The sequence below is a fragment of the Cnephaeus nilssonii genome (assembly GCF_951640355.1).
Source record: "Cnephaeus nilssonii genome assembly, chromosome: 2".
Taxonomy (NCBI): Eukaryota; Metazoa; Chordata; class Mammalia; order Chiroptera; family Vespertilionidae; genus Cnephaeus; species Cnephaeus nilssonii.
The window spans coordinates 11,029,554-11,051,079 of record NC_137073.1 but is presented as its reverse complement, the minus strand read 5'-3'; the positions used below and the strand labels follow the sequence as shown (position 1 = coordinate 11,051,079).

The 21,526-nt window shown below is 43.0% G+C and overlaps 1 protein-coding gene across 1 annotated transcript in view; it reads right to left on the bottom strand.

The window, feature by feature from the left end:
• Window positions 1-3,361: 3,361 nt before the first annotated feature.
• The window catches only part of LOC307110189 (acyl-coenzyme A synthetase ACSM1, mitochondrial-like), a gene marked incomplete at its 5' end in the record, with an annotated part of 41,505 nt that continues 23,340 nt past the window's right edge, over window positions 3,362-21,526 (bottom strand). The window contains 4 exons of the mRNA XM_079789192.1: window positions 3,362-3,508; window positions 13,155-13,274; window positions 14,620-14,719; window positions 15,728-15,855. Of these exons, the coding sequence (XP_079645318.1) occupies window positions 3,413-3,508; window positions 13,155-13,274; window positions 14,620-14,719; window positions 15,728-15,855 (444 nt within the window). The 3' untranslated portion in view covers window positions 3,362-3,412. The remainder of the gene's footprint in view (window positions 3,509-13,154; window positions 13,275-14,619; window positions 14,720-15,727; window positions 15,856-21,526) is intronic.

Sequence of the window (21,526 nt, the reverse complement as noted above, 5' to 3'; positions counted from 1 at the left end):
ACTCCATAGTGGAGTCTTTTTCCAAATATTCACCTTGTCGGTCTTTTTTACTCCCTCTGCACCCTCCACCCCATGCACAGCTGTCTAACATTACATTGATCACCTGCTATGTGCCAGCCACTGTGCTAGGCACAGCCTATGCATATCCCCATGGATCCCCTACTCAACATCACCACCTTCATCTTTCAGTTAAGGAAATGAAGTATCAGAGAGGTTAGGACACTTACCCAAGGCCAGCCAACCTACAGTCGGGCTTGCAGATTTTCAGTTCCCGACTCTGTATATACTTACTGGCCCAAACAGACACACACAAACACACACAGAGAGAGAGAGAGAGAGAGAGAGAGAGAGAGAGAGAGAGAGAGAGAGAGAGAGAGAGAAGCTGCCATTCACCTCTCATTTGCCTCCGTCTTACCTGGAACTGGGGATTGTCTAGGAGACAGTTGGGTCAGGTCTCCGATTGTCACAGAAAAGAAAAGTGAAGTTTGAATGTGTAGGTCTCTCTGGTCAGCAGTTTCCAGGGGTGTGTACATAACCAAATAGCTCCTGGCCACACATGGGGTAGAAAACTTGGCAGGTATTGGATGATTCAGAAGGAAGAAGCTACTCAGGTAGGATAGGGCAGAGGGCAATCTTAGGCCTGCATGGAGACACATCGTTAGAAAGACAAACCATATAGGTGGGAGCGGGGGGGAGGGGGTCAATGGGCAGAAAGGGAGGGACATCTGTAATACTTTCAACAATAAAGAGAAAAGAAAAACAAACCATATGAAGTCACCTCCAATTCTTGTGGGATGACGTGCAGCGTGAATGAACAAACAAGGTCAAATGCAGCTCTCTCACTGTTCTCTGTGGCTCACTGGCTCCCCTTTCCCAGCCCTGTCCCTCCAATGTTCACATTTAAATGAGAGGCAAAAGGCAGTGTTGCCCAGTAGTTAAAGCCAGTGCTCTGGAGGCAGAAAGGTTTATGTTGAAGCCTCACATCTGCCATTTATCATTTCTTTGACCTTCACTGACCTCCTTTCTCTAAGCTTTGGTTTCCTTATTCATAAAATGGGGGTGACAACAATGACACCTAATCTCCTATGTGTATTTGTATTGATGAGAGAGAGAGAAAGAGAAAGAGAGAGAGAGAGAGAGAGAGAGAGAGAGAGAGAGAGAGATTTGTTGTTCCATTTATTTATGCATTTATTGAGTGCTTCTTGTATGTGCCCAGACCAGGGATCAAACCCACAACCTTGGCGTATCTGGATGACACTGTAACCAACTGAGCCACCCAGCCAGGGTATGGTTGTTTTGTTGTGGTTCTGATTAGATGGAATAGTTTGTGGAAGCATATAGCACAGTGCTTGGCATAATCAATGTTGGTCGTTTGTACTAGTTTGGGATTTGAAGTATACCGTTGTTGTACTAGCGAAATGCAGGGTCTTTGGAATCCCAAAGTCTGGAGCTGAAATTCTGGCTCAGCCATTTATAAGATGGCCCATGTGCAGGCCATTTGCTATTCTAACCGTGGTCTTCTGGTCTGAAAAAGGGAGGTGTGGGGGTTGCTGCTCAGATGTGTCCCCTGGGCTCTCTGAAAGGACTGCATGAGGTAATGCCTGGGAAGCACCTGGCCCAGGCATGCACATGTGAGTGGTATTGTCACAGGTAGTGGCTAGAACTGTTAATTCTCTACTAGAGCCATTTTGGGGTGTTGTTGGGGGGTAGCGCATCTCTACTCTTCTGGCCCAACTTTCCCATGACATTTTACCTCCCAACCTCCATTGAACCAGGAGAGAAATACCACTGTTCCAATCACCACCAAAGATTGCTGGAAACACCTAGAACACCCCTGCCGTGGCTGACACTTGGTTCTGAGTGTGGGTCTTGTTCTTCCTGAGTGATTCATTAATGATAAACTTTCAACTCAGACAGCCTTTTAGTTCATGGAAGGAGTGAGTGAGAAGGCAGGGCTAGTATAGGTTAAACATCCAAAGTATCAAACTACAAAAAGAACCCTGTCATTCAAGCAGAAAAAGCAGTCACTCCTCACTTTTGAGAAGAGAATGGGGACAAGAAGAAAAGTCCATGGGATCCTCTCTGGATCTCAGTGGATCTCCTGTGTGGGACTGTAACATCAGTGTTGGGGTCAAGAACACAGGGGCCAGGAAGCCTGGGCTTCGGTCAGTTGCCAGTTGCCAGCTCTGTGACATTGAGAAGGTTTCTTGTCCCTTGGTGCCTCGGTTTTCTCACCTTTGACAATGGGAATATGGTAGAGATGTAGAACTCTCTGAAGACTGTGTGCACATGTTTCTTTCACTGCCAAGACTCTCTTGCAATTAGAATGAGGCCACTGAATTCCAGTTCTGGTCTGTGAACCCCAGTTGGAAGTGACATAACTCACTGGTCTAGGGCATTTCAGGGTAGGTCTGAGTCTCCACACTCTTCCCTGACTCACTAGTCCTAGAAACCACGTGTGAAGGTGGAAACATCAAAACATGGCAGAGACTCTATCAGCTTAATAAGGAGACAGTATGTGCTTCTTCCTCACCCCCAGGCTGAGCCCCTTCTGCCCCTGCCCCTCCCAGCCTGTGCCCCTGTGGGTCCCATCCCAAGGATGGATGAAGTGAAGGTCAGTTCATAGAACCCCATGCCCAGGTTGTGGGACGGGTTGGAAAAGACTCTGATAGTTGAAAGAACTTAAAGAGTGTGGAGGGAGAGTTTTTAGGGAGGACTCTGGGCCCTGGGAGTAGGGCAGGAAGACCCTGGATCCCTGGGAAGGAATGCGTGGGTGGTTGCACATGGGGGAAAGCTGAGGGGTAAGACTCCTAGGCCCCTGACCCCTCCTAGGAATGAGGGACTGGGCACCACTGGAGAAGGCTGGGAAAGTCCTGTGGAACTCCAGTGCCTGGAGAACAGGTCACTCACTTGCCCACGCCGGACCTAGGCTGGGACCTAGCTGAGGAAAGTGCCTGGGCTGCATGGAGCATCACTTTTGGAAATCTGGGTCCTTGACATCTATTGAACGTGCAGGGCCACTTGGGAACACTGGGGTATGTGCAGGAGGCAACAGGAGCGAGAACCATGCCCTGTGCTCTCTCTAAGGGGAGGGGGAAGGGCAAGGAGGGACCGCATTTACCACAGGCTCATGTACATGATGAATGCACAACGCAGGATCACTCTTGATGTTGATGTCAGCACTTTATTATCTTCAGCCCCAATTTGAGCACCAGCCTGGGCAATCCAAAGGAACAAGAGCCTTGGAGGCAGGGTAGTCACTGATGTGAACTTAAAAGAACAGAAATGCAGGAATGCAGGCAGTCCTGGGCCTTTCCCAATCAGCCCTCAGCACCCCCACCTCGCCCAGCCATGTGGGGGCACCGCGGCAGCCAGGCGTGTGCCCAAGGTCACACTCAGAAGGATGCTGAATTTACTGCGGTTGCATCTGACCGAACTCCTTTTCCCGAAGTTCACTCCGTTTGATCTTGCCAGTGACGGTTTTGGGCAGCTCAGGGACAAACTCCACCTGGGTGAGGAGAAAGCAAACCATCCTGAGTCCTGCTGTCACTTCCTACCCGTCCCCACTCCTCTCTTCACCCTGCACGTCCCCAAACATGCTGCAGCAGGTGGTGGCCTCAATGGTGGGGGCCAAGTACGTCAGGTCCTCCTCCTGAGCCCCTGGAGCTGCTGCAGCCTGTGACGTGCACTGACCAATGAAATGTGGTGGAGGGAAGCATGGCACCTCTCACAGGAAGTCGGAACCTCTGAGCCTGGCCACCCTCTCTGTCCATCTCTGACAGCACCTGGCAGGTGCCTACGTGGGGGCTGCTTCTCTATCCTGGTCCCAGGAGACCAGGGCGGGCATGTGGCATGAGCCTTTCTTACAATAAGCCACGTGGCTGTGGGGTTGTTTGTTACAATAACATTTAGCCAAGTGGTGTCTAACATGGGGCACACGCCCCACACAGGGTCAATTTGATTTTTAAGGGGAGCAATTTGAGAATGAGTTATCAACTGTGAATTTTTCCCATTTCTTATGGTTCTAGGGGCCTCATATACAGTATCCTATCGAATAAAGAGGGGAAAATGCTAACTGACCCTCACACCATTGCAATGATGGCAGCATTTAGAGCCAATAAGGAAGGAATATGCTAATTGAGTGCCCCGCCCTCAAAGATGGCTGCACCCACAGCCAATAAGGAGGGAATATGCTAATTGACTGCCATGCTCTCAAAGATGGTGGCGCCCACAGCCAAATGATGGTGGCGCCCAGCCTCCTCAGCCCCCCAGCCACCCAGGGCTGGCCAAGGTGCCGACAAGTCTCAGATGGTGGCTGCCCAGCTGTTCAGGGCCACCCGAAGGCAGATAACCAGGGCTGGCTGAGGCTTTCGCTGCTGGCAGTGGCAGCAAGAGGGGTGTGATGGGGGCATCGCCTTCTCCTGATCGCCAGGTTGCCTCCTGCCCCTTAGGGCTCCTGGACTGTGAGAGGGGACAGGCCAGGCTGAGGAACCCCCCCCTCCCCCATCCAGTGCATGAATTTTCATGCACCAGGGATCTAGTATAAATATATATTGCAACATATTTATGCATTTCAGTTCTGCATTATATGTTTTGAAACTTTATTTGCTATTTTTTCATATCCTACCTAATAAAAGAGTAATATGCAAATTGACCACACCTTCGGCACGCCCACCAGCCAATCAGGGCAAGTATGCAAATTAACCCAACCAAGATGGCAGTTAATTTGCATACACTGAGGGAGGGAGGAGTGAAGACTGAAGGCAGCATAGAAGGAAGAGGGAGGGAAAGTGGGAAGCAACGCGGCTGCTGGAGGGAAAGTACGGGTGCCACATGCGGCCACAGAGGCAGCAGCAGGCGCGGCGGGTCGGGGAGCACAGTGGCGGCAGGAGCGCACACGGCCGAGGGCGCGGCAGGGCGGGTGGATGGGGCGGGGCGCGCCCTGCCCACCCTGCCCTGCTTGCCGAAGCGGGAGAGGTGGTGGGGAGGGGCCGGGAGAGGTGGAGGTGGTGGGACGGAAGCCCGCCGGAAGTCTTGCAGGAATCTTCCTGCAAAACGGGCCCCTAGTCACTTCATATTATCATTATTTTTAAGCAATTTCTTAGTGATTTTTTCTTCAGTACTTCAACTGTCCTTTCATTCTTTTTTCTCTTGCATGGATGCCATGTTCTTTGGAAGCTTATTTAGACCAAGTTAATGGCCTTTTAGGCTTCCTCCACATGAATAGGAGTTCACTTCTCAAATAATAAAACATATATGTCACAAGGGGGGCCTCAGGAATTTAGAGATGCTTAGATGGGGCATGGCGCCAAAATGGTCTAGCCCGTCCTAACTGGTAGGCATCCCCTATTCTACTCTCCAGGAGGCAGCAGAGCCTAACGTTAAAGCACGAACGGTGCTGCTGTTAGAGACACGTGGATTGAGGTCCAGCTCTGCCTGGATTAACTCTATTCTCTGAGCCTCAATTTCAACTCCGTAAAATACATGGTTAGACCATCTCAGGCTGCGGAGAGGATTCAATGAAATAAGAATGCACATGAAGCATCGAATCCAGGGCCTGGCACTTGACATAAATATTCAGTAACTGTTAGCTACACAGCTTTACAACATGCACTGACTATAAACATTCAGACAATGAAGGAAATGTTCACTTGTTGGCATATGTATCCTTTCAAACTTTGTTTTTAAACAAATACAATAATATTATGTATATTTTCTCATAGCCTGCTTTTTGTCTTAATAATATATTGTGGCACCTCTATATTAAAAATAAAAATCTACATCATTAAAAATTACAAGATAATATTACATTTTACAAATAATTTTATAATTTCTCTAATGTACAAATGCAGCCCTGGCCAGTGTTTCTCAGTGACTGGAGCATCAGCCCACAAAGCAAACTGTCGTGCCTGTGATTCTAGATCAAGGGCATGTACCTGGATTGCAGTTTCCATCCCAGGCCCCAGTTGGGGTGCGTACAGGAAGCAGCCAGTTGATGTGTCTCTCTACACCAATGTCTCTCTCTCTCTCTCTCTCTCTCTAACTCTCTCTCTCTTCCTCTCTCCCTCCCTCCTTTTCTTCCACTCTCTTTAAAAACCAATGGAAAAAATATCATCAGGTGAGGATTGACAATAAATAAAGAGGTAAACAGAAAACAAATGCAGTAGAATATAAAGAATAAGAATGAACAGCCACAGATGAGATTTAAAATGGCAGCAGAGGAAGTGGATGCTGCAGAGATATGCTCCCAGGAACAAACTGGTATTACAACTAAAATAGAGAAATACTTCCTCAATAATCAAAGGAAAACTTGCAGGAATGAACCCTGATGTCCGAGAACCAAAAGTCGAGACTGCATAGAGACTTGTAGGAGGGGCCGAGGCGCGAAAGGGCTGGCTGGGTGCCCAAGGACAGCAACTGAAGTCCCGGAGAGATATCTCAGCTGTTGGGGGTGCCACTGAGAACTCTGGGGTCTAACCCGAAGCTGAGCTCCCCAGCACAGAGAAAAAAAATGAGGAGGATACCCACATAACATCTGGGTCTGAAAAGCAGTGAGGTGCTATCTGCCAAGCAGTAAGAGCTGAAAATTCAGGTATGCTCTTAAAGGGCCAACACACTAAATTCCCTGTGGAGCCACCCACCTTGTGCTCCGGCAGAGGGAGGGTGAACTGGACTGAAGCTGTGAGAGCAGAAACTAGAACTGGGAACTCAGGGATAGAGATCAGAAGGCAGACACCCCAAGTTTCCTGGTCTGAGTCATTCCCTCAAGGGGACATCTTCCCTACAGAGACATTTGACTTGCCTGGGGGGAGACAGTTGATACACCCTATTGGAAAACATCTCGCCCTGAGGCCACTTAAGAGATTAAGAGTATCAGTTAGCCTCCAAAAAAAGCAACTGCCCCAAACTATAGAAAAACCTCTTGCCACACCTGCCAACAATTGCCTGGTGGCAATTCAAGTTGGAATCCTAGCAGTCTGTAATTAGAGGCAGCCTATGGAGGCTTTGAGTCATTGTTTGATCTAATTAGTCTGAAACAACTTTTAACACTGTCCTGCACTAGAGATTGAGAGGTGTAGAGGATCTACCTAATACATAGTCACAAATCCAAACAGCCAGCCAAAATGAGGAGACAAAGAAACAACCCCCAAATAAAAGAACTAGAGAATTCTTCAGAAGAGATAAATGAAGCAGAGATGACGTTTATCTGAATCAGAGTTCAGAGTAATTATGGTAAAAGTGCTCAACATCATGAAAAAATATGTAGTAGGTATGAAAAAAGAACAGTCTGAGATAAAGAATGACATAACACAAAGAACACATTGGAAGGAATACACAGAAGATTAGGGGAAGCTGAGGATCAAATCAGTAAATTAGAAGACAGAGTTGAAAATATCACTCAATCACAGAACCAAAAAGAAAAACCATTAAAAAACAGGAGGACAGCTTAAGGAAGCTATGGGACAACATGAAACATAACAATATTAGAATAGCAGGAGAGCCAGAAGAGGCAGAAAGGGAGAAAGGCATAGAGAACATGTTTCAAAAACTAATGGCAGAAAACTTCCCTAACCTGGTAAAGGAAAAAGTCACACAAGTTCAGGAAGCACAGAGAACCCCAAACAAGAAGAACCCAAACAGGCCCATGACCAGACATCATCATTAAAATGCCAAAAATTAAAGACCAAGAGAAAATCTTAAATGCAGCAAGAGAAAGAAAACTGTTACCTACAAAGGAGTTCCCACAAGACTGACACCTGATTTCTCATCAGAAATTCTACAGGCCAGATGGGAATGGCATGAAGACTCTAGATAATGGAAATCAAGGATCTGTGACCGAGAGTACTATATCCAGCAAGTCTATCATTCAAAATACATGATCAAATAATGATATTCCCAGGCCCCCCAAAAAAATAGGCCAAAGAAGTATATCATCACCAAACCAGCATTACAAAAAATGCTAAAGGGATTGCTGTAATGAGAAGAAGAAAAAAAAAAATAGAGAAACCTAGCCATACAGACTTAAAATGGCAATAAATAAGTACCTATCAATAATAACCCTAAATGAAAATGGATTAAATGTTTCAATCAAATGGTGTAGGGGCCCGGCTGGCATGGACAGTGGTTGAGCATCCCCCAGTGAACCAGGAGGTCACGGTTCGATTCCCGGTCAGGGCACATGCCTGGGTTGCAGACTCAATCCCCAGTGGGGGGTGTGCAGGAGGCAGCTGATCAATGATTCTCTCTCATCATTGATGTTTCTCTCTCTATCTCTTCCTCTCCCTTCCTCTGTGAAATCAATATATATTTATTTTTAAAAAGGCATAGGGTAGCTGAATGGATACAAAAACAAGATCCAACTATATACTGTCTACAAGAGACCCATCCCAAAACAAAAGACACACAGAGGAAAAGAGTTAAAGGATGGAAAATATATTTTCCATGCAAGTGGAAAAGAATAAAAAACTGGAGTAGCAATACTCATATCTGACAAAATAAACTGCAAAATGAAGGCCATCATGAGAGACAGCAAAGATAACTACATAATACTAAAGGAATGGATCCAACAAGAGGATAGAACCCTGGCAAACATCAATGCACCCAATATAGGAGCACCTAAATAGATATAGCTATAACTGATCAATGATTCTCTCTCATAAGATATAGCTATAGCTATAGATAATTCCAGAGGACTTTAACAGAGAAAAAGAAAAAAATTCAGTCATACCAGTGGAGTTTAACACCGTTCTGCTTTACTGGATAGATCTTCCAGACAAAAACTTAACAAGGAAACAGAGACTCTAAAGAATACACTGGATCAGATGGATTTAATTGACATTTATAGAAAATTTCACCAAAAAGCAGCAGAATATACATTCGTCTCAAGTGCACATGGTTCATTCACAAAGATAGGCCACATGTTAGGACACAAAACAAGTTTCTACAAGTTCAAGAAGACTGAAATCCTATCAAGCTTCTTCTCATATCACAGTATAAAGAAATTAGAAATCAACTACAATAAAAACACCCCAAAACATTCAAACACATGGAGGCTAAATACCATGTTATTAAACAAAGAATGGGTTACCAATGAGATCAAGAAAGAAATCAACAACTTTCTGGAAACAAATGAAAATGAACACAAACAACCACAAATCTCTGGGACACAGCAAAAGCAGTCCTGAGAGGGAAGTTCATAACGCTACAGGCATACCTCAAAAAACAAGAAAAATCAGCAATAAACTATTTAAACTTTCAACTTAAAGAACTAGAAAGAGAACAGCAAGAAAAGCCCAGAGTAAGTGGAAGGAAGGAAATAATAAAGATTAGAGCAAAAGTAAATCGCATAGAGACTAAAAAAACATTACAAAAAAATCAATGAAACCAAGAGCTGATTCTTTGAAAGGATAAACAAAACTGATAAACCATTAGCCAGACTCATCAAGAAACAAGGAGAGAGGACCCAAATAAATAATATCAGAAACAAAAGTGGAGAAGAAACCACTGACACCATAGAAATACAAAGGATTGTAAGAAAATACCATGAACAACTATATGTCAACAAGCTGGACAATGTGGATGAAATAGACAAATTCCTAGAAAAATACAATCTCCCAAAATTAAATCAGGAAGATTCAAAAAATCTGAATAGGCCAATAACAACTGATGAAATTGAAGCAGTAATAAAAATATTCCCATCAAACAAAAGCCTGCGTCCAGATGGCTTTACAGGGGAGTTTTACCAAACATTCAAAGAACAACTAACATCTATACTACTCAAACTATTTCAGAAAATCCAAGAGGAAGGAACACATCCAAACTCTTTCTATGAGGCCCACATTATCCTAATTCCAAAACCAGATAAAGACACTAAGAGAAAGAGAATTACAGGCCAACTTTCCTGATAAACATAGATGCTAAAATCCTCAACAAAATATTAGCAAATCGCATCCAGCAATATATTAAAAAGATCATAAACCATGATCCAGTGGGATTTATTCCAGGGTTGCAAGGCTGGTAAGATATTGGCAAATCAATCAATGTGATACATCATATAAACAAATTGAAAGACATATATAACATGATCATATCAATACATGCAGAAAAAGCATTTGACGAAATCCAACGCCCATTTTTTATAAAAAGTCTCAGGAAACTGGGAATAGAGGGAGCATATCTCAACATGATAAAGGCCTATATGATAAACCAACAACAAACGTCATACTCAATGTGCAAAAACGAAAACCATTTCCCCTATGAACAGGAACAAGACAGGGATGCCCACGTTCACCACTCCTGTTTGACATAGTACTGGAAGTGCTAGCCATAGTGATCCGGCAAGAAGAAGAAATAAGAGGTATCCACATTGGAAAAGAAGAAGTAAAACTTATTATTTGCAAATGATATGATATTGTACATAGGAAACCCTAAAGACTCCAACAAAAAACTACTTGACTTAATAAATGAATTTGGCAATGTAGCAGAATATAAAGGAAACACCCAGAAATCTATGGCTTTTTTATACACCAACAAGAGGCCCAGAGCACAAAATTCGTGCACTTGAGGGTGTCCCTCAGCCTGGCCTGCGCCCTCTCATAGTCCAGGAACCCTCAGAGATGTCCGACTGATGGGTTAGGCCCTCTCACCATGGGGAGCAGGCCTAAGCCGGCAGTCGGACATCCTTAGCGCTACTGCAGAGGCGGGAGAAGCCACTGTGCTTGCCAACCATGAGACCACCTTCAGGCTGAGCAGTGCTCCTGTGTTGAGTGTCTGCCCCCTGATGGTCAGTGCAAATCATAGTGACTGGTCATTCTGCTATTCGCTCAATTTGCATATAAGCCTTTTATTATATAGGAAAATGAATTCACAGAAAGAGAAACTAAAAAAACAATCCCATTTATCATTGCACCAAAAAAATTAAGATACCAGGAATAAACATAACTTAGAGGTAAAAGACCTATACTCTGAAAACTATAGGACATTGAAAGAAGAAATAGAGGAAGATATAAACAAGTGGAAAAATATACCATGTTCATGGGTTGGTAAAATCAACATCATTAAAATGTCCATACTACCCAAAGCAATCCCCATTAAGATACCAATGGAATATTTCACAGGCCTTGAACAAACTCTCCAAAAACTCATATGGGATTAAAAAAAAAAAAGACCCTGAATAGCCTCAGCAATCCTGAGGAAGAAGAACAAAGTTGGAGGGATCACAATACCAAATATCAAGCTATATTACAAAGCCACTGTTTTCAAAACTGCCTGGTACTGGCACAAGAACAGACATATAGTCCAATGGAACTAAACAGAGAACCCAGAAATCAACCCAAGCCATAAAGCTCAATTAATATTTGACAACGGAAAGAAGAGCATACAATGGAGTCAAGAAAATCTCTTTAATAAATGGTATGGGATAATTGGAACAATTCATGCAAAAAAATGAAACTAGACCACCAACTTACACCATACACAAAAATAAACTCAAAATGGACAAAGGACTTAAATGCAAGTCGGAAAATCATAAAAATCTTAGAAGAATCCATAGGCAGCAAAATATCAGACCTATGCTATAGCAATATCTTTACGGATACAGCTCATAGGACAATGGAAACTAAGGAGAAAATAAACAAATGGGACTACATCAAAATAAAAAGCTTTGCACAGCAAAAGAAACCATCAACAAAACAACAAGAGAGCCCACTGCATGGAAAAACACATTTGCCAATGCTCTCTCAGGTAAGGGTTTAATCTCCAACATTTACAGGGAACTCATACAACTTAACAAAAGGAAGATAAACAATCCAATCAAAAAAGTGGGCAAAGGACCTAAATAGACAATTTCAAAAGAGCACATACAGAAGGCTAAGAGACATGTGAAAACATGCTCCAAGTCACTAATCATCCAAGAGATGCAAATTAAAACGACAATGAGGTATCATCTCACACCTGTCAGAATGGCTATCATCAACAAATCAACAAATGACAAGTGCTGGCGAGGATGCGGAGAAAAAGAAACCCTGATGCACTGCTGATGGGAATGCAGACTGGTGCAGCCACTGTGGAAAACAGTATGGAGTTTGCTCCAAAAATTAAAAATGGAACTGCCATTTGAACTAGTGATCCCAATTCTAGGAATATATCCCAAGAAATCAGAAACGCCAATCAGAAAGGATGTATGCACCCTTATGTTCATAGCAGCACAATTTACAATAGCTAAGATTTAGAAACAGCATATGTGCCCATCAGCAGATGAGTGGATTAAAAAATGGTGGTACATCTACACAATGGAATACTATGCTGCTGTAAAAAGGAAGGAACTCTAACCATTTGCAACAGCATGGAGAGTATTATGTTAAGTGAAATAAGCCAGTCAGAGAAAGATAAATATCACATGATGTCACTCATTTGTGGAATATAATGAACAACAAAAACTGATGAACAAAAATAGAGCCAGAGAAAAAAATATTTAGAATGTAATAAAAATAATCCTGTTATTTGCAGATTTTTAATATTTTCTCCAACCTTTGTGATACTATACTATATTAGTACAGTTTTGGTAATATTATTATATTTAAAATCATTGTGCTCTTTAAATATTAATGTTTATTCCATGTAATATATGATATTTAAAATCATTTTTCTTGAAATATTGTTTATTGAATGTAACATTATTATATTTAAAATTGTTTTTCTTGAAATATTAATGCATTTTGTATCTAAAAAAAGAATGAACTACCTGTTTTAAGGATATATATAATTTTGTTAACATTTGTTTGTTGTGTACATAAGTAAGTATTGATTGGCAATATCAAATGTATTTCTTAGTGTGAATCACGTTTAAGAATAGTTAGAAAGTGGCTGATTTGGATGTCTTTTTCAAATTTTGAAAGATGGTAAATACCCTCCTTCGGTAGCTTTGGGCACTGGTGTGGGTTTTTTGCTCTCAGGGTAATGTGCAGCACATTTAGGGGATTCCCACCCAGAACAGAGGTTCCATCCCATTCAGTTGGCTGCATCCACACCTAAGCCCAATTACTTCTTCTGCAGAGAAAAATGCTCGTTCTATGTTCGGTTTCAGCATCTCCTGGCCACCCGACCAGACTTGGGGAAGCGGAGTTCAGAAGGGCACGAGCATGGGTCCCACTCACCTTCCTCGGGTACTTGTACGGGGCCGTCACCGACTTCACATGCTCCTGCAGCTCCTGGGTGAGCTGGTCTGGGTTATGGGACAGAAACTGTGGGGTCAGGACAATGAAGGCCTTCACCACCTGCAACGCAGAACCAGAGCGGGGGCTCAGGGTCAGTGCCACCCAGTTGCCTGGTTTAAAAAGTAAGTGTTTATGCAATGAATGGCAAAACAAGCAGACACCCGAGCCTTTGGAAACGGACAAGACCAGGTTTAAATCCAAATACTTCAATTTCTACTCTTTCCCTTGCAAAATTACTTAACCTCAAATTCCTTCTCTGTGACTTGCGCAGAGTACAGGTTCATCCCATGGAGCAGAAAATGGAGGCCTTATGTTAAGATTCCATGAGCTAGTACACATAAAACATGCACCTAATTTAACTTTATTATTATCCCCAGCATCATTATTTTCATCACCATTTTTACCACTAATGTATGTACAGTTCTGTGCCTGGAACCTGTGGGCATTTAATAATTATTGGTAACTTACTGAACTTATTGTTTTCATTTTTTAAGTTTCTTTTTAAAAAAATACATGTCTTTTTTTTATTTCAGAGAGGAAAGGAGGGGGAGAGATAGAAACATCAATGATGAGAGAGAATCATCACTCTGCTGCCTCCTGTAGGCCCCCTACTGGGGATCTAGCCCACAACCTGGCATGTGCCCTGACTGGGAATCAAACCTCATTGCTGGGTTTACACTCAACCAATGAGTCAGATTGGCTGTGCTGAACTTATTGCTTTTATATTGTAACTAGAGGCCTGGTGCACAAAATTCGTGCACTAGCCAGGGGGTCCCTTAGCCTGTCCAGCGCCCTTTGGCTGTCCCAGAGCCCTTGGGGGATGTCCGACTGCCAGATTAGGCCTGCTCCTCTCAGAGGCAGGAGAGGCTCCTGCCACTGCCACTGCACTCACCTGCCATAAGCACAAGACTGACCACCAGAGGGAAGCTCCAACATTGAGCGTCTGCCCTATTGTGGTCAGGGCAAGTTCTAATTGTTCTGCCATTAGGTTGATTTGCATATTAATCTTTTATCATATAGGATTTATGTCCCCATTGAATTGCACAGGCCTTGTACCTAGTAGGTGCTCAATAAATCCAATGAATGCATTGGAAACAGAGTGCTCAGATATCCATCCTGGCTCCTCCACAGTGTAATCCGGACAAGTTATTTAACTTCTTTATGCTGTTTCTCTGTCTATTAAAAGGGTATAATAAGTAAGAGTCTCTAACTCATTAGGTTGTTGTGAGGGTTAAATGAGCCAGCACACCCAGTATCTAGTCAGGATTGTTATGGATGTTGCCACAGTGCCTTCTGCGGCCCACATGGTATAAGTTCGCCCCGCATACCCACTGCTCCGGAAGATTCCCCTGCACCAGCCTTCCAGTGCCCACAGGCAGACCCCATGACCTCCTGTCCTCCTCACCTGCCCTCGGATTGGGTCCGGGCTGCTCACCACAGCTGACTCAGCCACCGCCGGATGCTCAGCCAGGGCGTTCTCCACCTCTGCCGGCCCAATGCGGTACCTGCGCGACCAATGGTTCCTGCTCTGCTTCTGAGCAGATGCCAGGGCTGGAGTGACCCAGGCCCTCCCATCTCATGTGTGGGAGTCACACTTCCCTGGGCACAGAGGGCAACCTTCACGGAGCCAGGGGACTGTGAAAAGGCTCTGTGTGGACCAGGATGTGAAGACCTGGGCATTGCAAGCTCAGATGCTCCCCGGGCCTCCCCTCACTGCCTCTGGTGGGCGGTGGGGTGGGAGGCTGTCCTCCAGGGCTGTAGGCAGATGGAAGGTGTGGGCGTGGCACAAGGATCTTCCTATCAGGACTCTTACTGTAGTCTTGGGAGCCTCAAACTTTGTCTTAAACCTTTAGGGAAATTCTGTCTCACTACATCAGCATCTCATGTAGAAATTTAAAAAGTAAAACAAACCTAATTTCCCTGATGCATCCAAGGGAAGTTGTTACTTGTGTCACTTTTTCTCCCCACATCACCTAAGCGGTATGGACAACAGATGGGGAGCCACACTACCTCGGTTCAAATCTGGGCCTCTCCCTGCACTATCTTGGAAACTTTCACAACTTAGTTCACTGGTCAGTGACTCAGTGTTCTCATCTGTAAAACAGGCACAATAATGGCATCTACTGGGAGAAGCAAAGCACAGAGGAGTGTACGTTCACACAGTAAGTACTCCACAAGCATAGCTGCTATTACTTTTGTTGTTCTGTGACATGTGTCCCATTAGAGGAACACAGAGAATAATTTCCTGCACCCAATGGGGACAAATGGGGGCTCAAACAAGGTCTCCCTTCGCAATCCTATATCCCCTCTCTAAATTGCGTGATGTCTCCTGTGGTTGCAATTCCAGGCCTTCTTGAACTTTATTTTGATGTTGGGGGAGATGCACAGATACCCCAGGCCAGGTCCCTGTAGAAATGGCTGCATTCAGGAACAGGCTGCAGGTCCCATCCCCAATGCACTGAGGAATGGTGAAGCAAGCTAGAGCCTGCCAGGCCCAGGTCAGCCACACCTACCCAGAGGCGTTGATGATGTCATCGTCCCTCCCCAGGAACCAGATGTAGCCCTCTTCATCAATAGATGCTTTGTCCCCAGTGTTGTAAAAGTCCCCACACTCTACTTTGGCTGTCTTCACGGGGTCATTCTGCAGAGAGAACGGCACTCTTATTGAAGGGAGTGAGATTAGAGATATTGAGCTGCAACCTGGGGCTCAGATCTGGGTTTGAGTCCTGCTTCTCACTCCACCAGGCACCTGTGCAACTTTTTTAATCTCTCTGAGTCTATTTGCTTTACATGCAAACACTCAATGCATGCTAATAGTCAATTAATGTACAAAATACACTGACAATTTATATTAATATAACACAGTGGCTGAACAGATGGAAGGTGTCAATAAACTTTTGCTAAATGAATTTTCTTCCCCAAGTACCATCTCATCTCATCCTCAAAGGAAGCTTGTGGCCCTGGCAAGTGTGGCTCAGTTGGTTGAGTGTCATCCCAAAGGTGGCCAGTTCACTTCCTGTTCAGGGCACATGCCCAGGTTGCGGGCTCAATTCCCCAGTAGGGGGCGTGGAGGAGCCAGCTGGTCAATGTTTGACGAAATAATGGCAGAAAACTTCTCTAACCTGGGGGAGGAAAAAGTCACACAAGTTCAGAAGGTACAGAGAGCTCCAAGCAAGAAGAACCCAAGCAGGCCCCTGCCTTGACACATCATAATTAAAATGCCAAAAATTAAAGACTAAGAATCTTAAAGGCAACAAGAAGAAAGCAAACTGCTATCTACAAAGGAGCTCCCATAAGGCTGACATCTGATTTCTCATCAGAAATTCTATAGGCCAGAAGGGAATAGCATGAAGTAGTCAAGGTAATGGAAAGCACGGATCTAAGACTAAGATCACTATATCCTGCAAGGATATCATTCAAAATAGACAGTCAAATAAAGAGCTTCCCAGTCAAGAAAAAAAGGCCAAAGGAGTACATCACCACCAAGCCAGCATTACAAGAAATGCTATAGGGACTGCTGTAATGAGAAGGAGAAACAGAGAGAGAAACCTACACATACAGAATTAAAATGGCAATAAATAAGTACCTATCAATAATAACCCAAAATGTAAATGAAATACATGATCCAATCTAAAGGCATAGGATAGCTGAATGGATACAAAAACATGAGCTAACTATATGCTGTCTATAAGAGATCCTCCTCAGAACAAAAAACATGCACAGGATGAGAGTGAAGGAATGGAAAAAAAGTTTTCCATGCAAATGGAAAGGAAAAAAAAAAAGCTGGAGTATCAATACTCATATCCGACAAAATAAACTTCAATATGAAGACCATCACTAAAGACAACAAAGACCACATTAGTACATAATACAAAAGGGATGGATCCAACAAGAGGATAGAACCTTGGTAATCATATATATATACCCAATATAGGAGCACCTAAATATATTTAAAAAACTGCTAGACTTTAACTGCTAGAGGACAGATTGACAACAATACAGTCATAGCAGGGGACTTTAACACCCTGCTGACTTCACTGGATACATCTTCCAAACAAAAACGTGACAAAGAAACAGTGACTCTAAAGGACACACTAGATCAGATGGATTTAATGGACACTTATAGAACATTTCACCCCAAAGCAGCAGAATATAGTACATTTTTCTCAAGTGCACATGGATCATTCACAAAGATAGACCACATGTTAGGGCACAAAACAAGTCTCTACCAGTCCAAGAAGATCAAAATCCTATCAAGCTACTTCTCATATCACAGTGGAATGAAATTAGAAATCAACTATAGTAAAAACACCCCAAAACATTCAAACACATGGAGGCTAAATAGCATGTTATTAAACAAAGAATGGGCTACCAACAACATCAATAAATAAATTTAAAAACCTTCCTGGAAACAAATGAAAATAAACACAAAACAATGCAATATCTCGGGGACACAGCAAAAGCAGTCCTGAGAGGGAAGTTCATAGCACAACAGGCATACCTCAAAACAAGAAAAATTGGAGGATCCTAGGTGGCTCCCGAAAGGACTGCAGGCTGCTAGATAGTGTAAGAGTGAGAGAAGGAAAGGAGAGTGCGTGGATGTGCGTGTCAGTATTTGTGAGTGAGGGACAGCTATACTCCAAGGGAAGTGTGGGGACTGCTGAATCAGCTCCCCCGCCCCCCTTCCCGGGGGCAGGGCAGCCTCTACTGCAGCTGTAATCTCTCCCTGAGAGGCCAGCTCTGCAGCAGAGGCCACGCCATCTTGAAGGCAAGATGGCTGTGAGCAGAGACTGATAGTGATCAAAACCCCAGCGTTACCTTCAACTGGGGAGATCTTGGATGCCTCCCGGGACCTTACAACCACAATGCCCAGGGACCAGGTACCTCATCTGCGAATCCACAAAGCTGGAACTCCAACCTTCCTGACCAAGGGCGCCTGGAAGGTCTGCTCAGGGGGAGACAAACGCGCCAATTCCCAGATAGGCCCTGCACCTTTTCACAGAGCAGAAGGAACAGCTGAATCAAAGAGCACCCACCCGGAACTGCCAAATTAAACACAGCTGGCATTGCCTGAAGAAAGGTGAGATTTGGGATCCAGGCTAGAGGGAGAAACCGTGCAGTGGGAACTAGAGTCTCAGAGAAAGACTGTCCCCCACGAAATTCGCTGCTGTTGGGTTCAGTGTAGCCCTCAAATGTGGAAGGGGGTCCACAGGGCAGCTGGCAGAAAGGGACTCTAGACAGTAACCCACAGCTGGACTGGACCCAGAAAGGCAGCCTCAGAGCCGGGCACGGAGTTGGGCACAGAATTGCACACAGAACCAGAGTCCAGACGCCTTTCAGCCCAGGATAGTAAGACAGAAACACTGCCACACCGGGGCTGTACCAGAAATGGACTCTCGTGTGCAAATACAACTAACAACAGACTGAGAACCAGACAGCAGAGATCCCGCCTGCTGGAAAATAGGGTTGTGGCTTACGACACCAGGGAACTTCAATCCTGTGCTGACTACCCGCAAGGAAAAAGACGTGCCAAGCAGAACAGTGGAGGAAGTGAACGACCTCCACTACTTCACATTTTTATTTTTTATCTTTTACTTAAGAAACTAAATTTTTTTTCTCACACTTGATTTTACATTATTTTTTATTATATTTTTATTTTTAACTGTTAGTATTAATACTATTATTGTACCCTTTTTTAAAAGTGTTATTTTATGTTATTTTTTCTTTATTTTATTTTATTTTATTTTGGGATTGGTGTTATACATTCTATTTTGATTTTCCCTTTAGCATTATTTTACTCTATCTCAATTTTTCCTTTATGCCAACACTCTCTTCATCACTTTTCCCCTTTTATTGTCTTGTTTCTCTTACCCTGTTCCTGCTTTAGTTTTTCTCTACCCTTTCTTTTTTCTCCCTGTTAAAAATTGATCTTACTCATACATCTAATTTCCTCTCCCCTGCTCCAAACCCATACACATCTCTCTCTTTGCTTTCTTCACTATCAAAATTATTTTTCCTTTTCTGCCTTTTTCTTTCTGTCTCTCTTCTTGTTGTTTGTTTGATTATTTGTTCATTTTTTGTTTGATTGTTTGCTTCTATTTTTCCTCTCCTCGATTGTTCTCTTCTTCTACTAATAGCTTAACTAATTCCAATTACCAACTCAGGCTTATCTCTCTCTATCCTCCTTTTCCAATAGTAAACAAATACATAGAAAGATTAAAGAAGGAGTAAAATTATATATATATATATATATATATATATATATATATATATATATATATATAGTATTTAGTTTTTTTACTTTTCTTCTTATACACCCATTCTCTTTCTACCTCCTCTATACTCAATTGTGGCTATTTCCCCATTCATTCAATTCCTTGACCTTACTTCCTGGAAATAAGCTCTGCCTCCTCTGATTCATCCAGGTGTTTATTGTTTGGAGGATTTTTGTTTGCATTTTTTGGATTAGTTGTTGTTTTATTGGAGTTTTCTCCTCATATATGTATTTTTCCCCTCCTCTCTCTTACATTTTTTCCTTTTCTCAATATCAGTTTTGCAATCATCTCTATTCCCTAATTCTCTTTTCTCTGGTGGTCACTTTTATTTAGGGGTATTAGTATTGTGAATACATTTGTGTTTGGTGCCCTGTGTGTTGTGTCTTGTTGTGTTGTATTTTGTGCCTTTAAATCAATGCAGGAGAGAGAGCTACATAACGAGAAATCCTTAGAGGAGTGATCATGGGGAGACAAAGAAACAGCCCACAAATGAAAGAAAAGGAGGAATCACAAGAAAAGGAAGTAAATGAAATGGAAGCAAGCAATATGACAGAGAAAGAATTCAGAGCAATTGTCATAAGGTCGCTGAAAAGGATGGAAGACAAATTCAACAATATGTGTAAGAACCAAGAGGAAATGAAGAAGAACCAAGAAGAAATGAAAAATGACATCGCTGCTGTAAAGAACTCAGTGGAAAGCATCAACAGTAGACTAGAAGAAACAGAGGACCACATCAGTGAGCTAGAAGACAAGGTAGGAAAAAATACCCAAACAGAGCATCTAGAAAAAAAAAAAGCTAAAAAACAGGAGGAGAGCCTAAGGGAACTGTGGGACAAGAGAGAACAAACAACATCTGCATAATAGGGGTGCCAGAAGGACAGGAAACAGCAAGGAATAGAAAACTTGATTGAAGTAATAATGACAGAAAACTTCCCTGATATTGGGAAGAAAAAACTCACACATATCTAAGAAGCTCACAGAGTCCCAAACAACATGAGCCCCAAAAGATTGACACCTATACACATTATAATTATATTGGCAAACACCAACGACAAAGTAAGAATCTTAAAGGCTGCCAGAGAGAGACAGAAAGTTACCTACAAAGGATCTCCCATCAGAATATCAACTGATTTCTCAACAGAAACACATCAGGCTAGAAGGGAATGGAATGAAATATACAAAGTTATGCAAAGTAAGGGTCTGAATCCAAGAATACTTTACCCAGCAAGGCTATCAATCAAAATTGTGGGGTGAAATCAGAAGCTTCACAGACAAAAAAGAACTAAGGGAGTTTATTACCACTAAACCAGCAATGCAAGAAATGCTAAGGGTCTGCTATAAAAAGAAGAAATAGGAAGGGAAGAAGGAACACAGGCATAATGAATAAAAATGGTGGCAAACAAGTACCTATCAATAATAACTTTAAATGTAAATCAATTAAATACCCCAATCAAAAGACATAATGTGGCTGAGTGGATAAGAAAACATGACCCTTATATCTAATGACGACAGGAAACTCACCTTAGAACAAAGGACTCACAAAGACTGATGTTGAAAGGATGGAAAAAGGTTTTTCAGGCGAATGGAAATTAAAAAAAAGGCTAGGATAGCAATACTTATATTTGACAAATTCGACCTCAAAGTGAAGGCCATAAGAAGAGATAAGGAAGGTCACTTCATAATACTAAAGGGAGCAATTCAACAAGAAGATATAACTCTGTTAAACATATATGCACCCAATATAGGAGCACCCAAATACATTTAAAAAAAAAATTCTGGCCCTAGCTGGTGTGGCTCAGTGAATACAGTGTCTGCCTGCGAACTGAAAGGTCTCGGGTTTGATTCTGGTTAAGGGCACATGCCCTGTCTTGTGGGCTCAATCCAGAGTGGGGGACTTGCAGGAGGCAGCAGATCAATGATTCTCTCTCATCATTGATGTTTCTATCTCTCTCTACTTCTTCCTTCTTCTCTTATATCAAAAGAATGTGTTTAAAAAAATTCTGAAGGATATCAAGGGAGAGATTGACAGCAATACAG